At 33.4% G+C, this 17,481-nt stretch overlaps 1 protein-coding gene and 1 long non-coding RNA gene across 5 annotated transcripts; one reads left to right on the top strand and one right to left on the bottom strand.

The window, feature by feature from the left end:
- Window positions 1–350: 350 nt before the first annotated feature.
- Pxn (Peroxidasin) lies at window positions 351–17,241 on the top strand. Of its 4 annotated transcripts, XM_069124184.1 has the most exons (8): window positions 7,253–7,504; window positions 7,612–8,019; window positions 8,288–8,713; window positions 8,812–9,034; window positions 11,300–11,817; window positions 13,284–14,052; window positions 14,324–14,669; window positions 14,747–17,241. In XM_069124184.1, the coding sequence occupies exons 4-8, from the start codon at window positions 8,997–8,999 to the stop codon at window positions 16,799–16,801; spliced, it is 3,726 nt and encodes a 1,241-aa protein (XP_068980285.1). In that variant the 5' UTR covers window positions 7,253–7,504; window positions 7,612–8,019; window positions 8,288–8,713; window positions 8,812–8,996; the 3' UTR covers window positions 16,802–17,241. The 4 variants fall into 4 exon arrangements, with proteins under 4 accessions (XP_068980266.1, XP_068980259.1, XP_068980276.1 ...); XM_069124165.1 differs by lacking the exons at window positions 7,253–7,504; window positions 7,612–8,019; window positions 8,288–8,713; window positions 8,812–9,034 and adding exons at window positions 351–566; window positions 1,426–1,807; XM_069124158.1 differs by lacking the exons at window positions 7,253–7,504; window positions 7,612–8,019; window positions 8,288–8,713; window positions 8,812–9,034 and adding exons at window positions 351–566; window positions 1,455–1,807.
- On the bottom strand, window positions 1,801–4,217 carry LOC138185347 (uncharacterized). Its single transcript, XR_011174592.1, has 4 exons — window positions 3,278–4,217; window positions 2,491–3,146; window positions 2,277–2,369; window positions 1,801–2,146 (listed from the first exon to the last, which is right to left on the bottom strand). It is a non-coding gene; the product is annotated as an uncharacterized LOC138185347 (long non-coding RNA).
- Window positions 17,242–17,481: the final 240 nt, after the last annotated feature.

The following is a 17,481-nucleotide window of genomic DNA, read 5'->3' on the forward strand; positions in this document are numbered from 1 at the left end:
AAGTGTATATTGATCTATAGCGTGGCAATATACATATAATATGTAGGCACATATATGACAAAAATAATCTCAAATTATCCAATAGTGTATCACATGCAACAGTGCGACTTTGAATTGTCCCCTCATGTTTATGTCAATTTACTCGTTGACGTTGAAGCATATCAACTTTGATGCTTAACCTATATTACATTCTTGCTGTATCATAGAGGTTCCCGCATCATCGAGTGTATCCACGTGTGCAGGTAAATACACAAAAAAGTGTAAAAATAAGAAGATACTGAAGGGAGAGGACCGGAGGAGTGGCTCGTGCGAACGAGTGGGGAGAAAGACTCGCAAAGAAATGCTCACGTACGCTTTACTAACGCGCGCAGAGCGGATTGGCGCTGTGCGACTCTAGTCTAGTAGTAGCCGAGCCGCCACGACGAAACGACAACGCAGCGGCGGCGTCCTTCCGCGCCTCTTCATTCCTTTGTCGCCGCTGTTGCTTCGTCTACCGACCCTCACAGACGATATTCGACGGCCGCTTAGGCCTAAAGGAATTGCACCGACTGAGCTCAGAAACACGGGTTAGATTTTTCTTATTCTTACATAGTGAAGTTCTTGTGAAGAAAGTGTTTCACTTGGTGGATACCGAACTTGGATAACGACTTGTTTTACAAGGTTCAGAAATTGAGGTTTAGGGTAGATTATTTGAAACTTTTAACAAGGAATAATGGAAGTCGAGTATTATGGAGAGTATGCCTAGTTTAAGTTAGTTGAAATTGACTTGGAGTTTCTGATTGAATAGATTTGTATTTTGTGTGTTAACATATTTAGAGTCTTATAAATTTGGATTAGATTTAGGTATATACTTGAACTAGTTATGCTGTGTATAAGAGGGTAGGCATTTTTTACGTCAAATTACAATACATCCTGTGTATTACTAAAAATATTTTCACAAAAGTAATCTATTAAAATTTCGTTATTAAGTATGGATATAATCATTAAAGTTTATCTGTTATTATACCATCTATCTATTATCAGATCTATCATCAGATCTATTATCAGATCATTTAACATAGGATACTAATAACTTCATAATACTGGTATAAAATTTCGAAAAAAATTATACTAATAAACAACATAAAATTCTTATACTCAAAATTTCATTTACATAACATTCACTACATCTTTATACTATTTTTATACTATTACAAAATCATTCTCTCCCATATTTCCTATAATAACATTCTAATATTCAACCCACAACAATTTACATACCAGATTTAATATCCAAATAATCAAACATTTCTTCCTTTATCATGCTCTTCACAAATATCCATTCAAACAAATGCATTCAAAATCCACTGCCAAAGTGTAATAAATAATCCGCCATCCCATACAAAGCCAACATAATGTATAAAATTATACGGATCCTGGCTGCAGGACACTCAGCTCCAGCTCGAACATTACAGGAAAGGTTCGTGGATCTCTGAAACAGAGAGAAGTGAAAGTACCGCGTGGCCAAAGACTGCTGCCAGACGGAGGCTGCGTTTATCTCGATGACCAGCACGTGCTAGCGCGAAATAGTGCGGGGAACAACCTTAATAAGAATAAGACTGATCACACGTGGGTACAGCAAGATGAGGCTGGTGTTAAGTGTCGTTTGCTCGCTCCTGTTGATCCTGCCATTATCCAATGCGGACCAATGGCAAAACGAGAGGAACGTGGAATGCCCTCACAAGTGTATGTGCTTCGGAAACACCGTGAGATGCATGTTTCAGAAGCTGAACCGTGTACCACGAGTACCAACCAACACGACGGTCCTGTAAGTGGCTGCTTCTTTAACATCTACTACTTTTTTCTTCTTTTATTCTTTTTCCCCTTTCATCGTATAGCTTAGTCCCTCACAGAGAGATTGATGGTTATATACAAAAATGCATGATAATCTATCAATGCATACGATATCCCTAGGCGAATTACAGGGAAATTTGGATACACTAGTAATCGGGAAATATTCATGATGTAGACTGTGAATATTTCTAGCGCGAATGTACGTGGGAAGTGAGGAATTACATTGGTTGTTGATGTCTAGTGTAAATATGGTCTAGCTGGTATATTTCTTCATTTTTAGATATTTAATGGTATCCGTTGGTTATTGGTTTTCCTGTTGATTTAAAAACATTCTTTTAATATATTTTCCTGGTTGAAGTTGAAAAATTTTAATTTTAAGAAATTGAAGATTGAAAATTCCTGAAACTAAACATTTTTTTAAGTATTCTACTATTAAATTTTACCTTTCCTTTTCTTAAATCTTTCTATGTTTATTTTCTTCTTTCTCTTGGAAAAAATCTCGTCCTTATATTCAGAACTTGAAAGATACAAGGAATCTGGAAAAGTTTGGAATCCTTGAAATTAATTTGCAAGTATTATCTGTAAATATATTCTTGCGTAATATTGTATTTCATATATTTATATTATATACTATATGAATCAATAGGAAGTATATACCATCGTAGTTCAGAAGCAGTCAGATAATTAACTCTGGCATGATTAAGAAAAATCGCGCAGCAACGGGTCAATTGAAACTTTGTGACGTTCTATGATGATAGACTGTCTTAATGGTATGGAAGCAATAGCTTTTAATCAAAGATATGTACGTAAGTATATTTTTCCAGGTAATTGGAGGATCGCGTTTCATCAAAGATGAAAGGAATCGCGTGTATGTTGTATTAATACATATGTCGGATAGCCATATTATATACACAGCGTGGTTATTGTATTTTAGATTATTCCACGCGAAAAAGTCACTCAAGCATATGATCCTATGCTTACTTTAAGTCTTCAAGTCTGAGGTATAATATTTTCTACAGAATTACAAATATCTGATGTTTCTAAAGAAAATAATGCATCAACTCTATAAACAAAGATAGTTTATCTTTCAGTTTCCAACATCTCGTGAATTAACACAAAGGGAAGAAGCCACAGATCAATTTAGGTTCTCAGAATCTGTCTTACTTGATGACCTTGTACTCCTTGTATATACGCTTAAATGGTCATATTATGATCTCTTGAACCATCCTTATGATCTTATGATCTCTTCTTGAATGATCAATTTTTACTAAGCAATACGCTAATTTAAAAAAAAAATCTTCTTTTCTTCTGTTCTGGAATAAAATCATAAGAGAAATATCAAATAAATTTTGTATTGCATTTAGATTCTTGTAATTGATTTTTTAGTAGAATCGATACAATCGAGGTCGTAACAAGATCGTCAATCGTATAAATAATTCGATACCTCAATGCTTCTTCGTATACTGCAGATGCATGTAAACGAATACAGTTAAAATAGGCGTGACCGTGCAGCTCAAACTATATATAAGAAGCGGACAAGCGGACGTAAATGAATGTTTGAAGAGTGGAACAAAAGTGGATAGCGTAAATACGAATTCTTGACTGCACATGTGCAATCTATTCTCTCCATAGGCTGTACGTGACGAAGTAATTTGTACTGGATTCAGTTTTCGTCTAGTTCCAATAAAAGAACATGTACCAACACAAATTTGGCACTTTTTTAACATCTTTCTTTGGATTTTCTTTTCAAATATGAAACAGTCTTTCTAAAAATTCTTTAACACTCATTTCAAATAAAATTGTAATTTCTTAAGTAAGAAGTCGTTCCTGTTTTGGTGAATTTTTAGTAATCTTTAGTTACTTTTTAAGCTCTGCATATAAAAAGTCCAAAATAAACACTAATAAATAGTCGTTATATTTTCGAGTTTCTACACAATTCATGAATATTTTAATATCTTTTTATCTAATTTTTAAATAGTATGAAATATTTCCAAAAGGTCAAGGATAAATTAACTTTTTCACAAAAAGATAACATTTCTTCTTCTTTGTTATACTCCTTTTTAATAGTATTTTCAGAATCTTCCTCAACAAGTCTCTCGTTCTTATCAACATTTCTGGGCATGACATCATCCGTATACTGTAGGAATGGGTATGCGTGTATATTGTACATTATACGTTAATCCTGTCTTCCTTTCCTTTTATAAAACAGGCATTAGATTATTTCTTTTGAGTAAGAAAACGAATATATGTATTTAAACGGGCGAAAAGACGATAAGAATATATCTATAGATAATGTTCACACATCATATATTTTATCAATTTTATCACCCTCAATGGGGTTAAGGACTGTGCTTCGATATTTGCCTCTGATCGCTTTTACTACTTTTTTTCTTGTAAACTATAGAAATGAATGTAAGCTAATGAGTATTAAAATATGAATACAGAAAATACATAAAAATGTATTTTTAAAAATAAACTTACTTTAAAATTTTTTATATTGTTTAAATGTATATATACATACACATATAATTCTGGTAACATGAGATCTCTTTCTGTTTGAAGAAATTTATTAAAGTTTGATAAAATTCCTTTGAACAAATCATGAAATCCTGCTGAAGTGGAGTTTTTTCACATTCAGTTTTAATTCATGATAAAGTGGCTAATGGTAAAGCTGAACATAAACTACAAGAATATCGACACGACAATTGAATCTTGTTTAGAATGAGAACGCTAGAATGTTTGCATCGGGAGATCACTTAGAGACGAGTACACGCTGTAATATTCTTATCTGTAAAAAAAATGTAATTAAAAGAAATCACCATTAATTGAACCATTGCCTCTCGGCTAAACCGGGCGGTCTCCTTCATAATAGAATATCGTGAAATAATTTATACTCTTCTTATCAAGCTTAAATACATAACTTGAAACACAATAATCAGTCGATGACGTAATTCTATATAAGTCAAATTTATCTTCTTCAAACTCTTCGTCGTCTTGCGAAAGAAGACATTTTGTTTTAGTCCACTATAACTTTCTAAAGTAATATCTTTATCAAATTGGAAGATTTACTATTTTCATGATCCATTAATGACTGATAATTATTTTAAAACGGGAACAATATAAGCAAATTTATCAATTGTGCATTTAATTTTTGTCACATAACCTCTAATGAAAAAATTTAATTTCTTGGTCTTTCCACAAATGGGTAAAAAGAAAATTTAGTAAGAACAATGGAAAAGCTTCATGTTACATAAATAAAGACTTGTTGAAACAGTGAAACGAAAATTTTAAAAAGAATAGAAGATTTACCTTTTTCATCGTCTGCAAATGACTGACAATTATTTGCAAACAGAAGTGATAAGCGAGTTTATCAATTATTTAACTTTTATCACATAACCTCTAATGGAAAAAGTAAAAAGATATTTAATAAAAATAATTAAAGAACTTTACATTATTGAAAAAGTAAAAGAAAAATTCTTTTTAAGTGAAATTCGAAAATCACGAATAACATTCTAGCTAAGCATTTCCTCTCGCAATGGAACTTCTTCCTTTATCAACAAACAAGGATTGCGCAAAAATCTAATCCCGATCGCTTGTCCACTAGATCGCTATAATAAATTAGTCCTGTCGCTGAACGTCAAATGAAACGTACAAAACAAACACCATTCCTCGAATTGAAAAGATCTCTGTTTTTTCCTCCACTTTAGCATGGTCGATTAGCTTTTAGCGATGTTAAATCTATTTAGAACAAATTTGTGCAACGAATTTCGTGCGATTTCTTCCTCGCTAATAATAAATCGTTTGTATTAAGAAATAGCTGATATTTGACAGATATAGTTAAACTCCTCCGCCCTCTATGAGCATATGAACTGACCTTTACAGCCTTCTTTTAATTGACGCTATTTTCATTAATTTTTTTATTATTACTAGTTGTATTGTATCGTAATAAGGAAAGCATTAATTTAATTAAAGAATTTTTAATCTTTTTTTCCTATGTACTAAGTCCAAATATTGCAATAAGATAACGCTATAATATTTGCAGTGACAGAGTTGGAGTTATCAGCTGTTGATTATATGTATTGTACTCACAAAAGAATTGAGAAAAATGTTGATCCTACAGCATCGGCCCATGAAAAAGGTAGATCAAATTACCAGCTGCGCAGTTGCGCACTTAAATGCGTAGTCAAAACAATATGGACACATGTACTTAACTGCCTTCAAAACTATGGCACACTCTTAACACAAACATTTATGTAAATCTAATTTTAGGCATTGTCTTCAAATAATTCAGTTGCATTCGAACTATCAATCGGAATAGTTTATAGTTTCTTGGATAATAACATCATTTTCTGCTATATAAGTTATCATATTTATACTTCTTGTGATTAGCTATTATTCTGCTGCAGATTTTTATGCATTTTTATATTGTTACGAATATATCTAAAAATATGGAATTTAAGTAGAAATTTATTTTATCTACTAAGTATTATAACAAGTACTCTTTAAATATTCAATAAATGCGTAAATATCTGTAGTCTATTTATTGTTATTTTATTGTATTATTATTATTATTGGTACATTATAATTTTCTGTTTATAACCAGCGCAGACACGGAGTGCTTGGAGATTAGTCGTAAAAATTGGTAAAAAAGAATAATGAAGATCTATCAGACTAACTCTCATTAAATAGATAGCATACGAAATAGAGCATGAATAAAATTACTGTTCGTTAAGGGGCTGAATGTTTTCATTTGGAGAAGGGTTCGAATCGCATTTCGATTCATAGCCGATACGATGACTCCTTGATGGTTTCTACTTTTTCTATCGGGAAAAATGGTCTCGTTAAGTTCAAGTATCCTTACCAAGACAATGAAGTAGGGTCGCTCGTTACGACGATTAATTCAAGTCTAGTCAAGCATTTGTATAATACAATCAAACCATTGTAAACGTAAATGTTTCTGCACATTTTTAACGAATGGAGATATGTCAATGATATGTTTGAAAATATTAGGTTGTCCGAAAAGTTTCTTTCGTTTCATAAGGTGATATTAGATGAACAACAATTTCCGTTTTACATTATTTTATTGAATTAGGTATGATCCATTTCGTTATATTTCTATTATTACGTTCGTGTATAATTCAATAAACTAATATAAAACAAAAAACATTGTGCGTCTATTATTTCCTTATAAAACGAAAGAAACTTTTCGGACAACCTAATATATTCCAATAAGGTGGGTGGAGCAACTGATCATCAGATGACAGTAGAGATTATTTTTCAAATATTTTGATAGAATTTAATTTAATTTGTAACCTATTTCGAGAATTATTTCTAATACAAATAATATGAATATGTGAGAAGAAAAAAAATGTAAAATGATAAATACAATTTTAAGGTAAAGTAACATCTAATGAGGACAAATTGAATAAAATTCTAGAACTTCATAAATCGATTTTAGATAAACGAGAGTAATATAGTAACTTTAAATGAAATAGACAAGATGATGAAGGTTGAAGCACAACTCTGAACATGTCTTCAAGATTAATGATAGAAGTTTTTAATCAAAGTAGAACTTTATTTAAAATGATGTTTCTTAAAGATGATTATAATATAGCATATCAAACGAAACTAAGCTTAATTAAAATTTCATATTATGATAGATACTTCACAAGTAAGATTTAATATATTATAAGTAAACTGAAAGTAACTAGAGACAAAAATTTATATAAATTTCATTGCATTAGTTTTTGTCATAATTTAATATATAAAATTTTACAGCGGATATTGCTTATAATTTATAACGAAGAAGGAGATAGTGATTAAAAGTTGAGCAAGTATTTTATTAGAAGCTGCAAGCGTTGGGCGTTACACGTAATTTCGTGGACCGAGAATCTTTTAAAATGATGAAATGAACGGTATCCAGATCGATCGGCGCAGGTATACCTATTATGGATATTGACCTGAATATCGAGTACCATTAAGTGGGGTTTGTCCTGACTTCATTGAATAAACACACCTTTGTTAAATTACCGATATGCCTTCGAGATAAAAGTTCTCCCGATCCAGCGACTGCTGTCTAAACAATTAAGTCGTGAATACACATTGGAAAAATTATTCTGAAGTTTATACAAGATACAAGGATATAGGACTTGGAACTATTTGCGATAAAATTATTGGAAAAACATCGTAAATATTTTATTTTGTATTATTAATTTTATTTGGAATATCAAATACTTTCGGTTTTAATTTTCCATCTCAATTATTTAACAATTTTTCTATTCCATGATAATTATGAATATTTTAGTAATGTTATTATATATTTAATATTTAACAAAGTTGAATGATATATTACTTTAATAATGATTCAAAACAAAATTGTTTTTTCTTATAAATTTAATTTTTTATTCATTTCAATTTCAAGGTTTCAACTTATGTAAAGATAATTATATTTAAGTTACAGCTTAAGTTGACCGAGTGAAGGAAGTGCACAAACAAGAATTGTCAGAAAAACCGCAAACGTTGTAATTCCATATAAGTACGTGTGAATCATGAATCGAACTAGTGACAAACTATGACGTCATCTTGGTACCAGAATTTGCTGAATAAAATTAAAAGAACATAGATCAAAAAATCAACATTATTGAATATTTTTAGAAATATAACTTTTGAATGTACGCTAATAATGTCACTATTGGCTGTCATAAATTTCATCGACATGATAGTCCTTTAATATTAATAGCGATAACTTTTTATCAAACTGATCTCATTGATGTCGAATTACGGAGAAAATTATAACGATCGGCAGAGTTAAATAATGCCCACCATTAATATTTATGTCAATCCGAAAGTAAAATAGCAAAGTCATCGTGCCGCAGTGAAAGTAAATTTATTTCCAGCTCATTATCATTTTTATTGGCTTCCTTTTCTGCCATAGTACATCGTACGCATTAGATATGTAATTTCCTTTTTATCAATCAGGATGATCGATATTTCCTCTTGGATACTTTACATTAATATATTCTAAGATGAAATCGTGATTTACGGATGGAAATAGCATTAAGAAGAAGAACGAAGAAAATGTAAATGTTGACAAAAAGAGAACTATCTTCTATTATAATCTTCTTCTACGTGAAATGTTGTGATAGAAAATATGGAAGATATTTATGATATTCGAAGAACGCCTGGGAAACGATATAGTATGGTAGTATACCCAACTAGTGAATATTATGATAATTTTTGTATGTTTCTCTAGCTAATATGATTCTTGGTAGAATTATACATAATGTATATCGACAGTCAAAGCTTGCTTTTAGAGTAAAATTTGTTTTCTGTGGAATCGGTGCATTTTACAGAAAAAGAAGTAAGGAGATATAATTGATAGAATAATTTGTTCAACGAATCACTGCAAATACTTGTAATAATTGCTTGAAAGAAGATTACCTAAGCGACTCAGTGTATATTAATATCACACATAAATATTACTATTATATAACTCATAAAGATAATTGGATAATTATCAAATTATCACTATTCATGTCAGACATATTTATTCTCTCTAAATATCAAACAATACCTAAGTCGAATAGTTCATCGAATCCCTCTTTCACTCCTAATATTTTCCACGATTTTTCTTTCCCATTCTTCTTTCCAGGCATAAACATTCCCTCGTCTTTACCATACATGGCAAGAAATTGAGAAAAATATGAATGAAAAGGTGCACGATACGGAAAAATAAGAAGCAGAATACAAACGTGGTTGCTTGTGAAAGCTTTCTAGCAGAAGAATCTTTTATTATGCCGTAGTGTGTCGCGAGCAGTCGGCTCTACTCACGGATCGTTCCATTTTCGTTCGTCTGGCCGGTCGTTCGCCACGGAACGAAGCTCTGGAAGATCAGCTGGAGCGATAAAGAGGTTAAAATACCGACGCGTTGAACCGAGAACTCGCCTGACAATTTAGACGGAGGAAATAATGTGCAACGAGTCGAGTAAAATCGTTAATTAAGAGATTCGCGCTCTATGGCTCTGGCGATCTTTGTAGCGGCGAATCGTGTAATGATGCCTAACACATTGATTGTTATTGCTTCTCGACAAAATGCAGGGGGATCTGTGAAATCTATGTTCGTTCGATAAATAATTAAGCATTTGTCCTATTTATAATATCGAGTCACGCTCGCGATTTAATATTAGAACTACTAAAATATAGAGATTTCATACATTTGTAGTATCACATTTTTGGAGATTTTAATGGTCCTTCGTAACATATATGGATAAGGGTTTATTTTTCCTATTGTATTATATATTTTATCATATACTTTTCGTTTTGATAAAAATTTCATACTTTAGTCACTGATAGTTCTAATGTTAAGGATCAAATTACAATGAAGAGAAGCTCTGCTTGTATCAAAGATTAATTTTAACTCTTTTCCAAATTTTCAACTCTCTAGTTGAATTTTGAAATTTTAACTCTAAATTTAATTTGCAATTATAAAATTATGGACTATTGAATACAATTTCTATCTAATATTTTAATATCTTTCTTTAAATAAAATGTTAAAGCAGTAAATAATTAGCTCTGACCTATACTCAGGAAAAAGATTATAAATCAAAGGGTTTATTAGAAGGAGTTGCAATTGACCAACTTTCAGTAGGAATTATTTTGAGTTTCCTCGAACGATCGAGTTGAAGTTCCTTCGTTGGTTCGCGAGCTCTTGTCAAGTCGATTGCGGCTGTAATCGATACTTGGAGCACGATTATTGCTCAACTGTGAGAGGAACATAAGAGTCAGTCGACATAGCGATCTTTCTGCGTAATCTCTGAAATTAAGAGCTTCTATGCTGTCTTCGGCTCAAGTTTGTAGAATAGATTAAATGGAAGTTTTTGTTGTATGATTATATGGAGATTTTGACGGAAGGGAAATATTAGAACTTAAAACAGATCGCAAAATATGTAAGAGCGAGATATAGTTTAAAATACACTGGTGTCGTAGGAGAGAAATTGAAGTGATGTCAGAGTATTTAAGACACCTCCACTAAATTCTTCCTACTCTTCTCGATCTTCTTCTCCATTTTACAACCTTGACTTTATATACTTTGCATATTCTTTTGCAATTCATAACTTCTATGTTTTTAGCATTGCGTCAATTAGTAATTAAAAATATTCCATTGTGGGAAGATGGTCCATCTATTGAATAACTTCTATAATTTATGTATATTATATCTCTCTATATTCTATACTTTCTCTATATTTATAAAACCGTTCTATTATATTAAGAAAATTGGTTTAATTTCCCAATTTAGATCAATATATAATAATTAAATATTCTACTTCTATTCTAAATATCCTGTTACTTATATATAATTAAAATATTCTATTATCATTAAACATATCTTATTTTTATCTTATTTGGAATATATTCTTTGTAATTAATATATTTCTGTTACATTAACGAAACTAAATTAATTTTACAGTGATCTACGATTCAACAACATAGCCGAGATACGACCTGGCTCCTTCCACGGTCTATCCAACTTACACACACTTCTATTGAACGATAATCGCATCAAACACCTCTTACCAAGAACCTTCGAAGGTGCATCAAACTTAAGGATCCTCTATCTATATAAGAATCGTTTGGAACGAATTTCACCAGGGGCATTTTCCGGCCTGTCAAACTTAGAACAATTATATCTACATTTCAACCATCTGAAAGAAATTAGAAAGGGCACATTCAATGATTTGCCATCGTTGGAGAGACTTTTCTTGCATAGCAACCTACTGCATCACCTACCAGCGGACGCTTTTCACAATGTGGGACCCATGACACGTCTTCGTTTAGATAGCAATGCTCTCGTTTGCGACTGTAATTTGGTCTGGCTGGTGCAGAGGCTTCAAAACAAACCATCCGAGATGGCAGCCTTTTGCCAGTCGCCCAATGAGATGAAGGGAAGATCGTTGACAAGCATGTCGATGAACGATTTTCATTGCAGTTGAGTAATTGAACTATCCTTATTACACCTGATCGTTGAAACGATAAGAAAATGTAGGGTTACATAGATCTAGGTATAGCACTAAAATTACGAGACATAGTTTAGGATCTCTTTCATGAAAAGAAATGAAGTCATCTTAACTCTAGTATGGGTAGCAAAGTATTGAAACTTATTTGACAATTTTATTTGCAAGTAATTAATATTGAAATAACTAAAAAATATTGCATATTTCAGAATTTCTATTTACCAAAAAATAAGGAATAGAAATACACACATAAAGAGATGAAAAGTGGATAGATATAATAATTAGTTCAAACGTAAAAGTAATTTAAATCTGCAAAATATTTCTTTGGATATTTTAAATAGTTGAAAATCAAGTGGTTAAAATTTGAGATTTCATACATACGAACAAAAAGATCGAATGAAATGAAGTACAAACAAGAGGAAGTATCGACCACTGCGCTCCTTTATGGCTCTCGCGAGACGCATCGCTCTTAATGGCGTTAAGAGAACTTTGTTTTACGACATTAGAAAATATTGCGGGTTACAGTTGGTTTTTACAGTTAGAAACTTTTTATTGAGAAAGTTAATTTGCTGATGGTGATGAAGACAAAGTGGGGAGAGTCTGGCTGGGAATGACACGTCTGTTTTCTCGATTATCCTCGATTACCTGGTCACACATGTTCGATGAAAGGCAAAAAGTATATTAAGTATAAAAACAAACATCATCCTCTCGTGTCTATTTAAAGAACACTCTGATATGAATTATTCAACACAATTATGTCAAACTGTCTAATCATATCAGTTTCAAATTAGATCAGAGTGAGAAACACGAATCATTTTACGTATCTAGACAACTACAAATAAACTTGGCTACAACTACACGCATACACCAGTTTTTAACAGATTGACATTAGTACCTTTGGTAAATATGTCAATCATGCCTAAATTGATTTCAAACAGTTCAGCTACTCCCTTTTTTAAATGCAATTAAAAATAAAAAAATTTATTTAGTATTAAACAATTTTTTAAAACTATTATTACTACATTTTAGATTAAAATGAGAAATCGTAATCAATTATAATTTTTGTTAATGTAATTGTATGTAAGCAAAGTTAACAAAGTAAGAAAATTAAAAGCAAAAAGAATTTTAGTTATTCCAATATTATTTGCTTAATGTAGAGTTATAGTAAGTAAAATTTTCAATAATATAGATGTATATTATTTTGTATGTATTTAATAACATAGATAAATAAAAATCTCCAATAGCATAAATTTATATTAGCAAACAAAGATCTCTAATAACATAAATCTACATAAGGAAACAGAATTTTATTATAGAGAGTTAAAAGCAAATGAAAAATTTTATCCACTCCAATGTTACAAATCATTAATATACCAACCAATACGATTATACAATTATTTAACTATAGATTATTCTTAAATTCTCATTTTCGTTTTTCAGCTGAACCACGCATAATGAACGGTCCCCAGGATGTAGAGGTCAGGCTGGGAGGGACCATCAGCTTCACCTGCGAGGTAATAGGAGACCCGATACCGGAAATCAAGTGGATGCGGGACTCTAATGAAGTATCCGCCGATGGGAACCGTTATGTGATCGAGGATGATGGAACATTAATAATATCAGATGTAACGGAACAAGACACTGGTGAATACGAATGCATGGCCAAGAGCGAAATGGGCTTCACGAAATCAAGAAAGGCCAGAGCAGTAATCACAGTATCACCATCCTTAAGATTTACCGAGTTGCCTGAGTCACAAATTGTCCAAGTTGGAGTAGATGCTTCTTTTATCTGTAAAGTGGATGGTCGTCCTGCACCAACTATTCAGTGGTGGAGAAATGGTCAAATGTTAGACGTTGGTGGTCGTATCGCCATAGAAGACGAAGGAAGTTTGTTGAGAATATTTGCTGTAAAAGAATCAGACTCAGCTAGATACGTTTGTCAAGCGAAAAACTCTAATGGATACGCTGAAACAAGCGCGGATCTGAGGGTAGTAGATGAGTCTTATAGTCCTCCTAAGCTAACGTATGAGCCACACGATATGGAGGCGGAATCTGGGGCCATTATAGAGATCCCATGCAGAGTAGAAGGCTTTCCTAAACCCGTGATACAGTGGAAGAAGGATGGTACAGCTGTTGAAGGGTCTAGATTTCGTGTATCGCGCGGGGGAAGCTTGTATCTTTATAATGTTACTGCTGCCGATACTGGAAGGTGAATTTTGATACTTTTTATTAGCATTTCTTGTGTTATTTATTTAAAAAATATAGGAAAATATTAAGTGGTCTATGATCTATAACCTTGAATAGAATATAGTAAAAAAATCCAAGAATATCTGAGAATAGACATAAATATTGTCATAACTATGACATATAGATGAGTGTAGGAAAACTTACTAAATTTTTAAATGCAACATCTTTACGGGTTTCTGATATTGCGATGTATGTTTGTTTTCACCGTCATAAATCAAGAATTGTGTATATAGATATGAATGCTCCGCCGTGAACCAATATGGTCGAGCAACCGCCCAGGCGTTGGTACGCGTTCGCCAGCCCGAAGCAGCAGATGTTCTTGTGATCAGAGCCTTCAAGGATGCAACCGAGGAGATCGATCGAGCCATAAATAACACGCTGATAGATCTTCTTAGCGGATCTGCGCGGACGAATCCACTGAGACTCGCACGTTTCCCAGATGCAGTCGGTCGCGCAGCTGCCAGACCTGCTGAAATTTTCGAAAGAACGCTCGTAAATATACGACGAATGGTAAATTCTGGCCTGAGTGCGAACACCAGCACTGAATTCCGATATGAGGAAATTCTAACGGCGGAACAGGTGTGTTTGAGTTATGATTTAGTTAATTTTTGTATAATAATATTTTAAGTTATTAACAAATTTCAACCATTCCACAGGTTAGAGAAATCGAAAGGTTATCTGGATGCACAGGCCACAGACATCGTCAGAATTGCACAAACATGTGCTATCACAATAAGTACCGTAACATAGATGGCAGCTGCAACAACTTACGACATCCAACCTGGGGTTCTTCCTATACTGGATTCCGTAGAGTTTTACAACCAATTTACGAGAATGGATTTTCATCACCAGTTGGTTGGGAAAGAAATCGCCGTTACTATGGATATCCGAAACCTTCTGCGCGTTTAGTTTCCACAACGCTAATAACCACTCATAACGTAACTTCAGATAGTGGAATCACGCATATGGTAATGCAGTGGGGTCAGTTCATGGATCATGACTTAGATCACGCTCTTCCATCAGTTTCTAGCGAATCATGGGATGGCATAGATTGTAAGAAGTCTTGTGACAATGCTGCACCTTGCTTCCCCATGGATGTTCCACCTGGTGACCCTAGAGTCAATAATAGAAGGTGCATTGATTTTATCAGAACGAGTGCAGTTTGCGGTTCTGGTGCAACCAGTTTATTATGGGGCAGTCTCACTCCTCGAGAACAATTAAATCAGCTAACCAGCTACATGGATGCCTCTCAAGTATATGGTTATGACGATGCCTTAGCCAGAGATCTCCGTGACTTGACCACAGATCATGGTCTGTTGCGAGAAGGACCTGCAATTCCTGGCCATAAACCTCTTCTGCCATACGCTAATGGTCAATTCGTCGATTGCAGGAGAAATCCTGTAGAAAGTTCGATCAATTGTTTCGTAGCCGGAGATATCAGAGCCAATGAACAAGTGGGCCTTCTAGCAATGCACACGATATGGTTACGCGAACATAATCGCATAGCTCGCTCTTTACGTGATATGAACCCTCAATGGAATGGGGAAAAATTGTATCAAGAAGCTAGGAAGATCGTAGGAGCAGAAATGCAACATATTACATATCAATACTGGATACCTCATGTATTTGGTAGAACTGCAGAAGAACTTTTAGGTTCGTATCGAGGTTATGATCCTAACCTCGATGCTAGTATCTCCAACGTTTTTGCTACCGCAGCTTTAAGATTCGGTCATACATTGATTCAACCTCAGTTGCTGCGTCTTAACGAATCTTTTCAACCGATTCCCCAAGGTCCTCTTAAACTAAGAGACGCCTTCTTTTCGCCGTGGAGATTGGTCGAGGAAGGCGGCGTGGACCCTCTTATGAGAGGAATGTTTGGCACTGCCGCAAAATTGAAATTACCCGAAGAAAATTTGAACTCAGAACTGACGGAACAATTATTCCATACTGCCCATGCGGTGGCTTTAGATTTAGCTGCGATGAATATCCAGCGGGGCAGAGATCATGCACTGCCAGGTTATTTAGAATGGCGACGATTCTGCAATATGTCTTACGTTGAAACTTTCGAGGATCTAGCCGGTGAAATTCGCAGCGCTAGGGTTAGACAAAAATTAAGAGAACTGTACGGTCATCCTGGGAACATAGATGTCTGGGTTGGTGGAGTACTGGAGGATCAACTGCCTAATGCCAAACTAGGACCACTCTTCCAATGTATTTTGTTAGAGCAATTTAAACGTACTAGAAATGGCGACAGATTTTGGTATGAGAGTCCGACTGTTTTTAAACCAGAACAACTCGCACAGATAAAACAAACGAGCTTAGCTAGGATCCTATGCGATAATGGTGACAATATTAACAGAATTCAACCGAATGTGTTCTTACTGCCCGAAGGTGATAATAAGTTCGTCACCTGCGATGAGATTCCATATGTAGATTTAAGAGTTTGGTCCGAATGTTGCGATGGATGTGAAGATCAGAGCAACACAATTTCGAGATTCAGACGTAGCGCAGCCAAATATTTGCCATCGCAAAATAGTTTCTCTCTGAAGGATACAAGTACACAGAGCCAGAGTGAAAAAATAGAATATTTAGAGAGAACAATCGAAGAAACCGAGCAGGAGTTTAGGAGGGTTATAGATCTTGTAGAATCCCTGTCTCATAAGATAAAAGAACTGAGATCACTTTTAGAGGACGTGAAGAAATCGAAGTAGAACAATAGACGATGTGCCATTGTTTCAACGCGCGTCCAATTTATCTTAAATTCGCTTCGTATTAGATATTCATTAACGTTTCACGTTTATTACTGTACATACACGAAGTATAGAAGCCCAATTGGGTTTATTAGGAGATTAGCTGTTTATTGCTCTCCTGTCAGATTCGAATTCGTTATTTAGATATCTGTTATTATCTCTAGTCTTATATTTGATACATTAATGGTACTAAAAAGAGCTTAATGATATTTATAGAAGCAATAATAGAGCTTAAATCGCACTGTTGTCGATCTTCCACTTTTATCATTTTTGAAGCTGCAGAGAGTCACATATTGCTTTAATGGCATAATATATACATTTCAGAATTGACTTAAGTAAAACGATAAAAATATTTTAATTGTATTCTATGCAATAACATTTTTCTTTTTTAACAATGAAAAGATTTACATATCACCTTGCCCTCTTTCCTTTTACATAGATAATACATAACTATTGTATCAACTAGCTATTAATGATATGCACAAAATAATTTTATTAACAAGTTCTATATTTAACACAAAGTTTAAAGGAAAACGAACCATAAATACATTTACTACTTAATATGTACAGTTTTGATATTGATTACTGTTATGTTGAACGCTTACATTTCTCTGATCATGTGCCATGTGTTTGTTTTATAT

The sequence above is a fragment of the Bombus flavifrons genome, chromosome 1 (genome assembly GCF_040668555.2).
Source record: "Bombus flavifrons isolate JBK064 chromosome 1, iyBomFlav1_principal, whole genome shotgun sequence".
NCBI classification, from domain to species: domain Eukaryota; kingdom Metazoa; phylum Arthropoda; class Insecta; order Hymenoptera; family Apidae; genus Bombus; species Bombus flavifrons.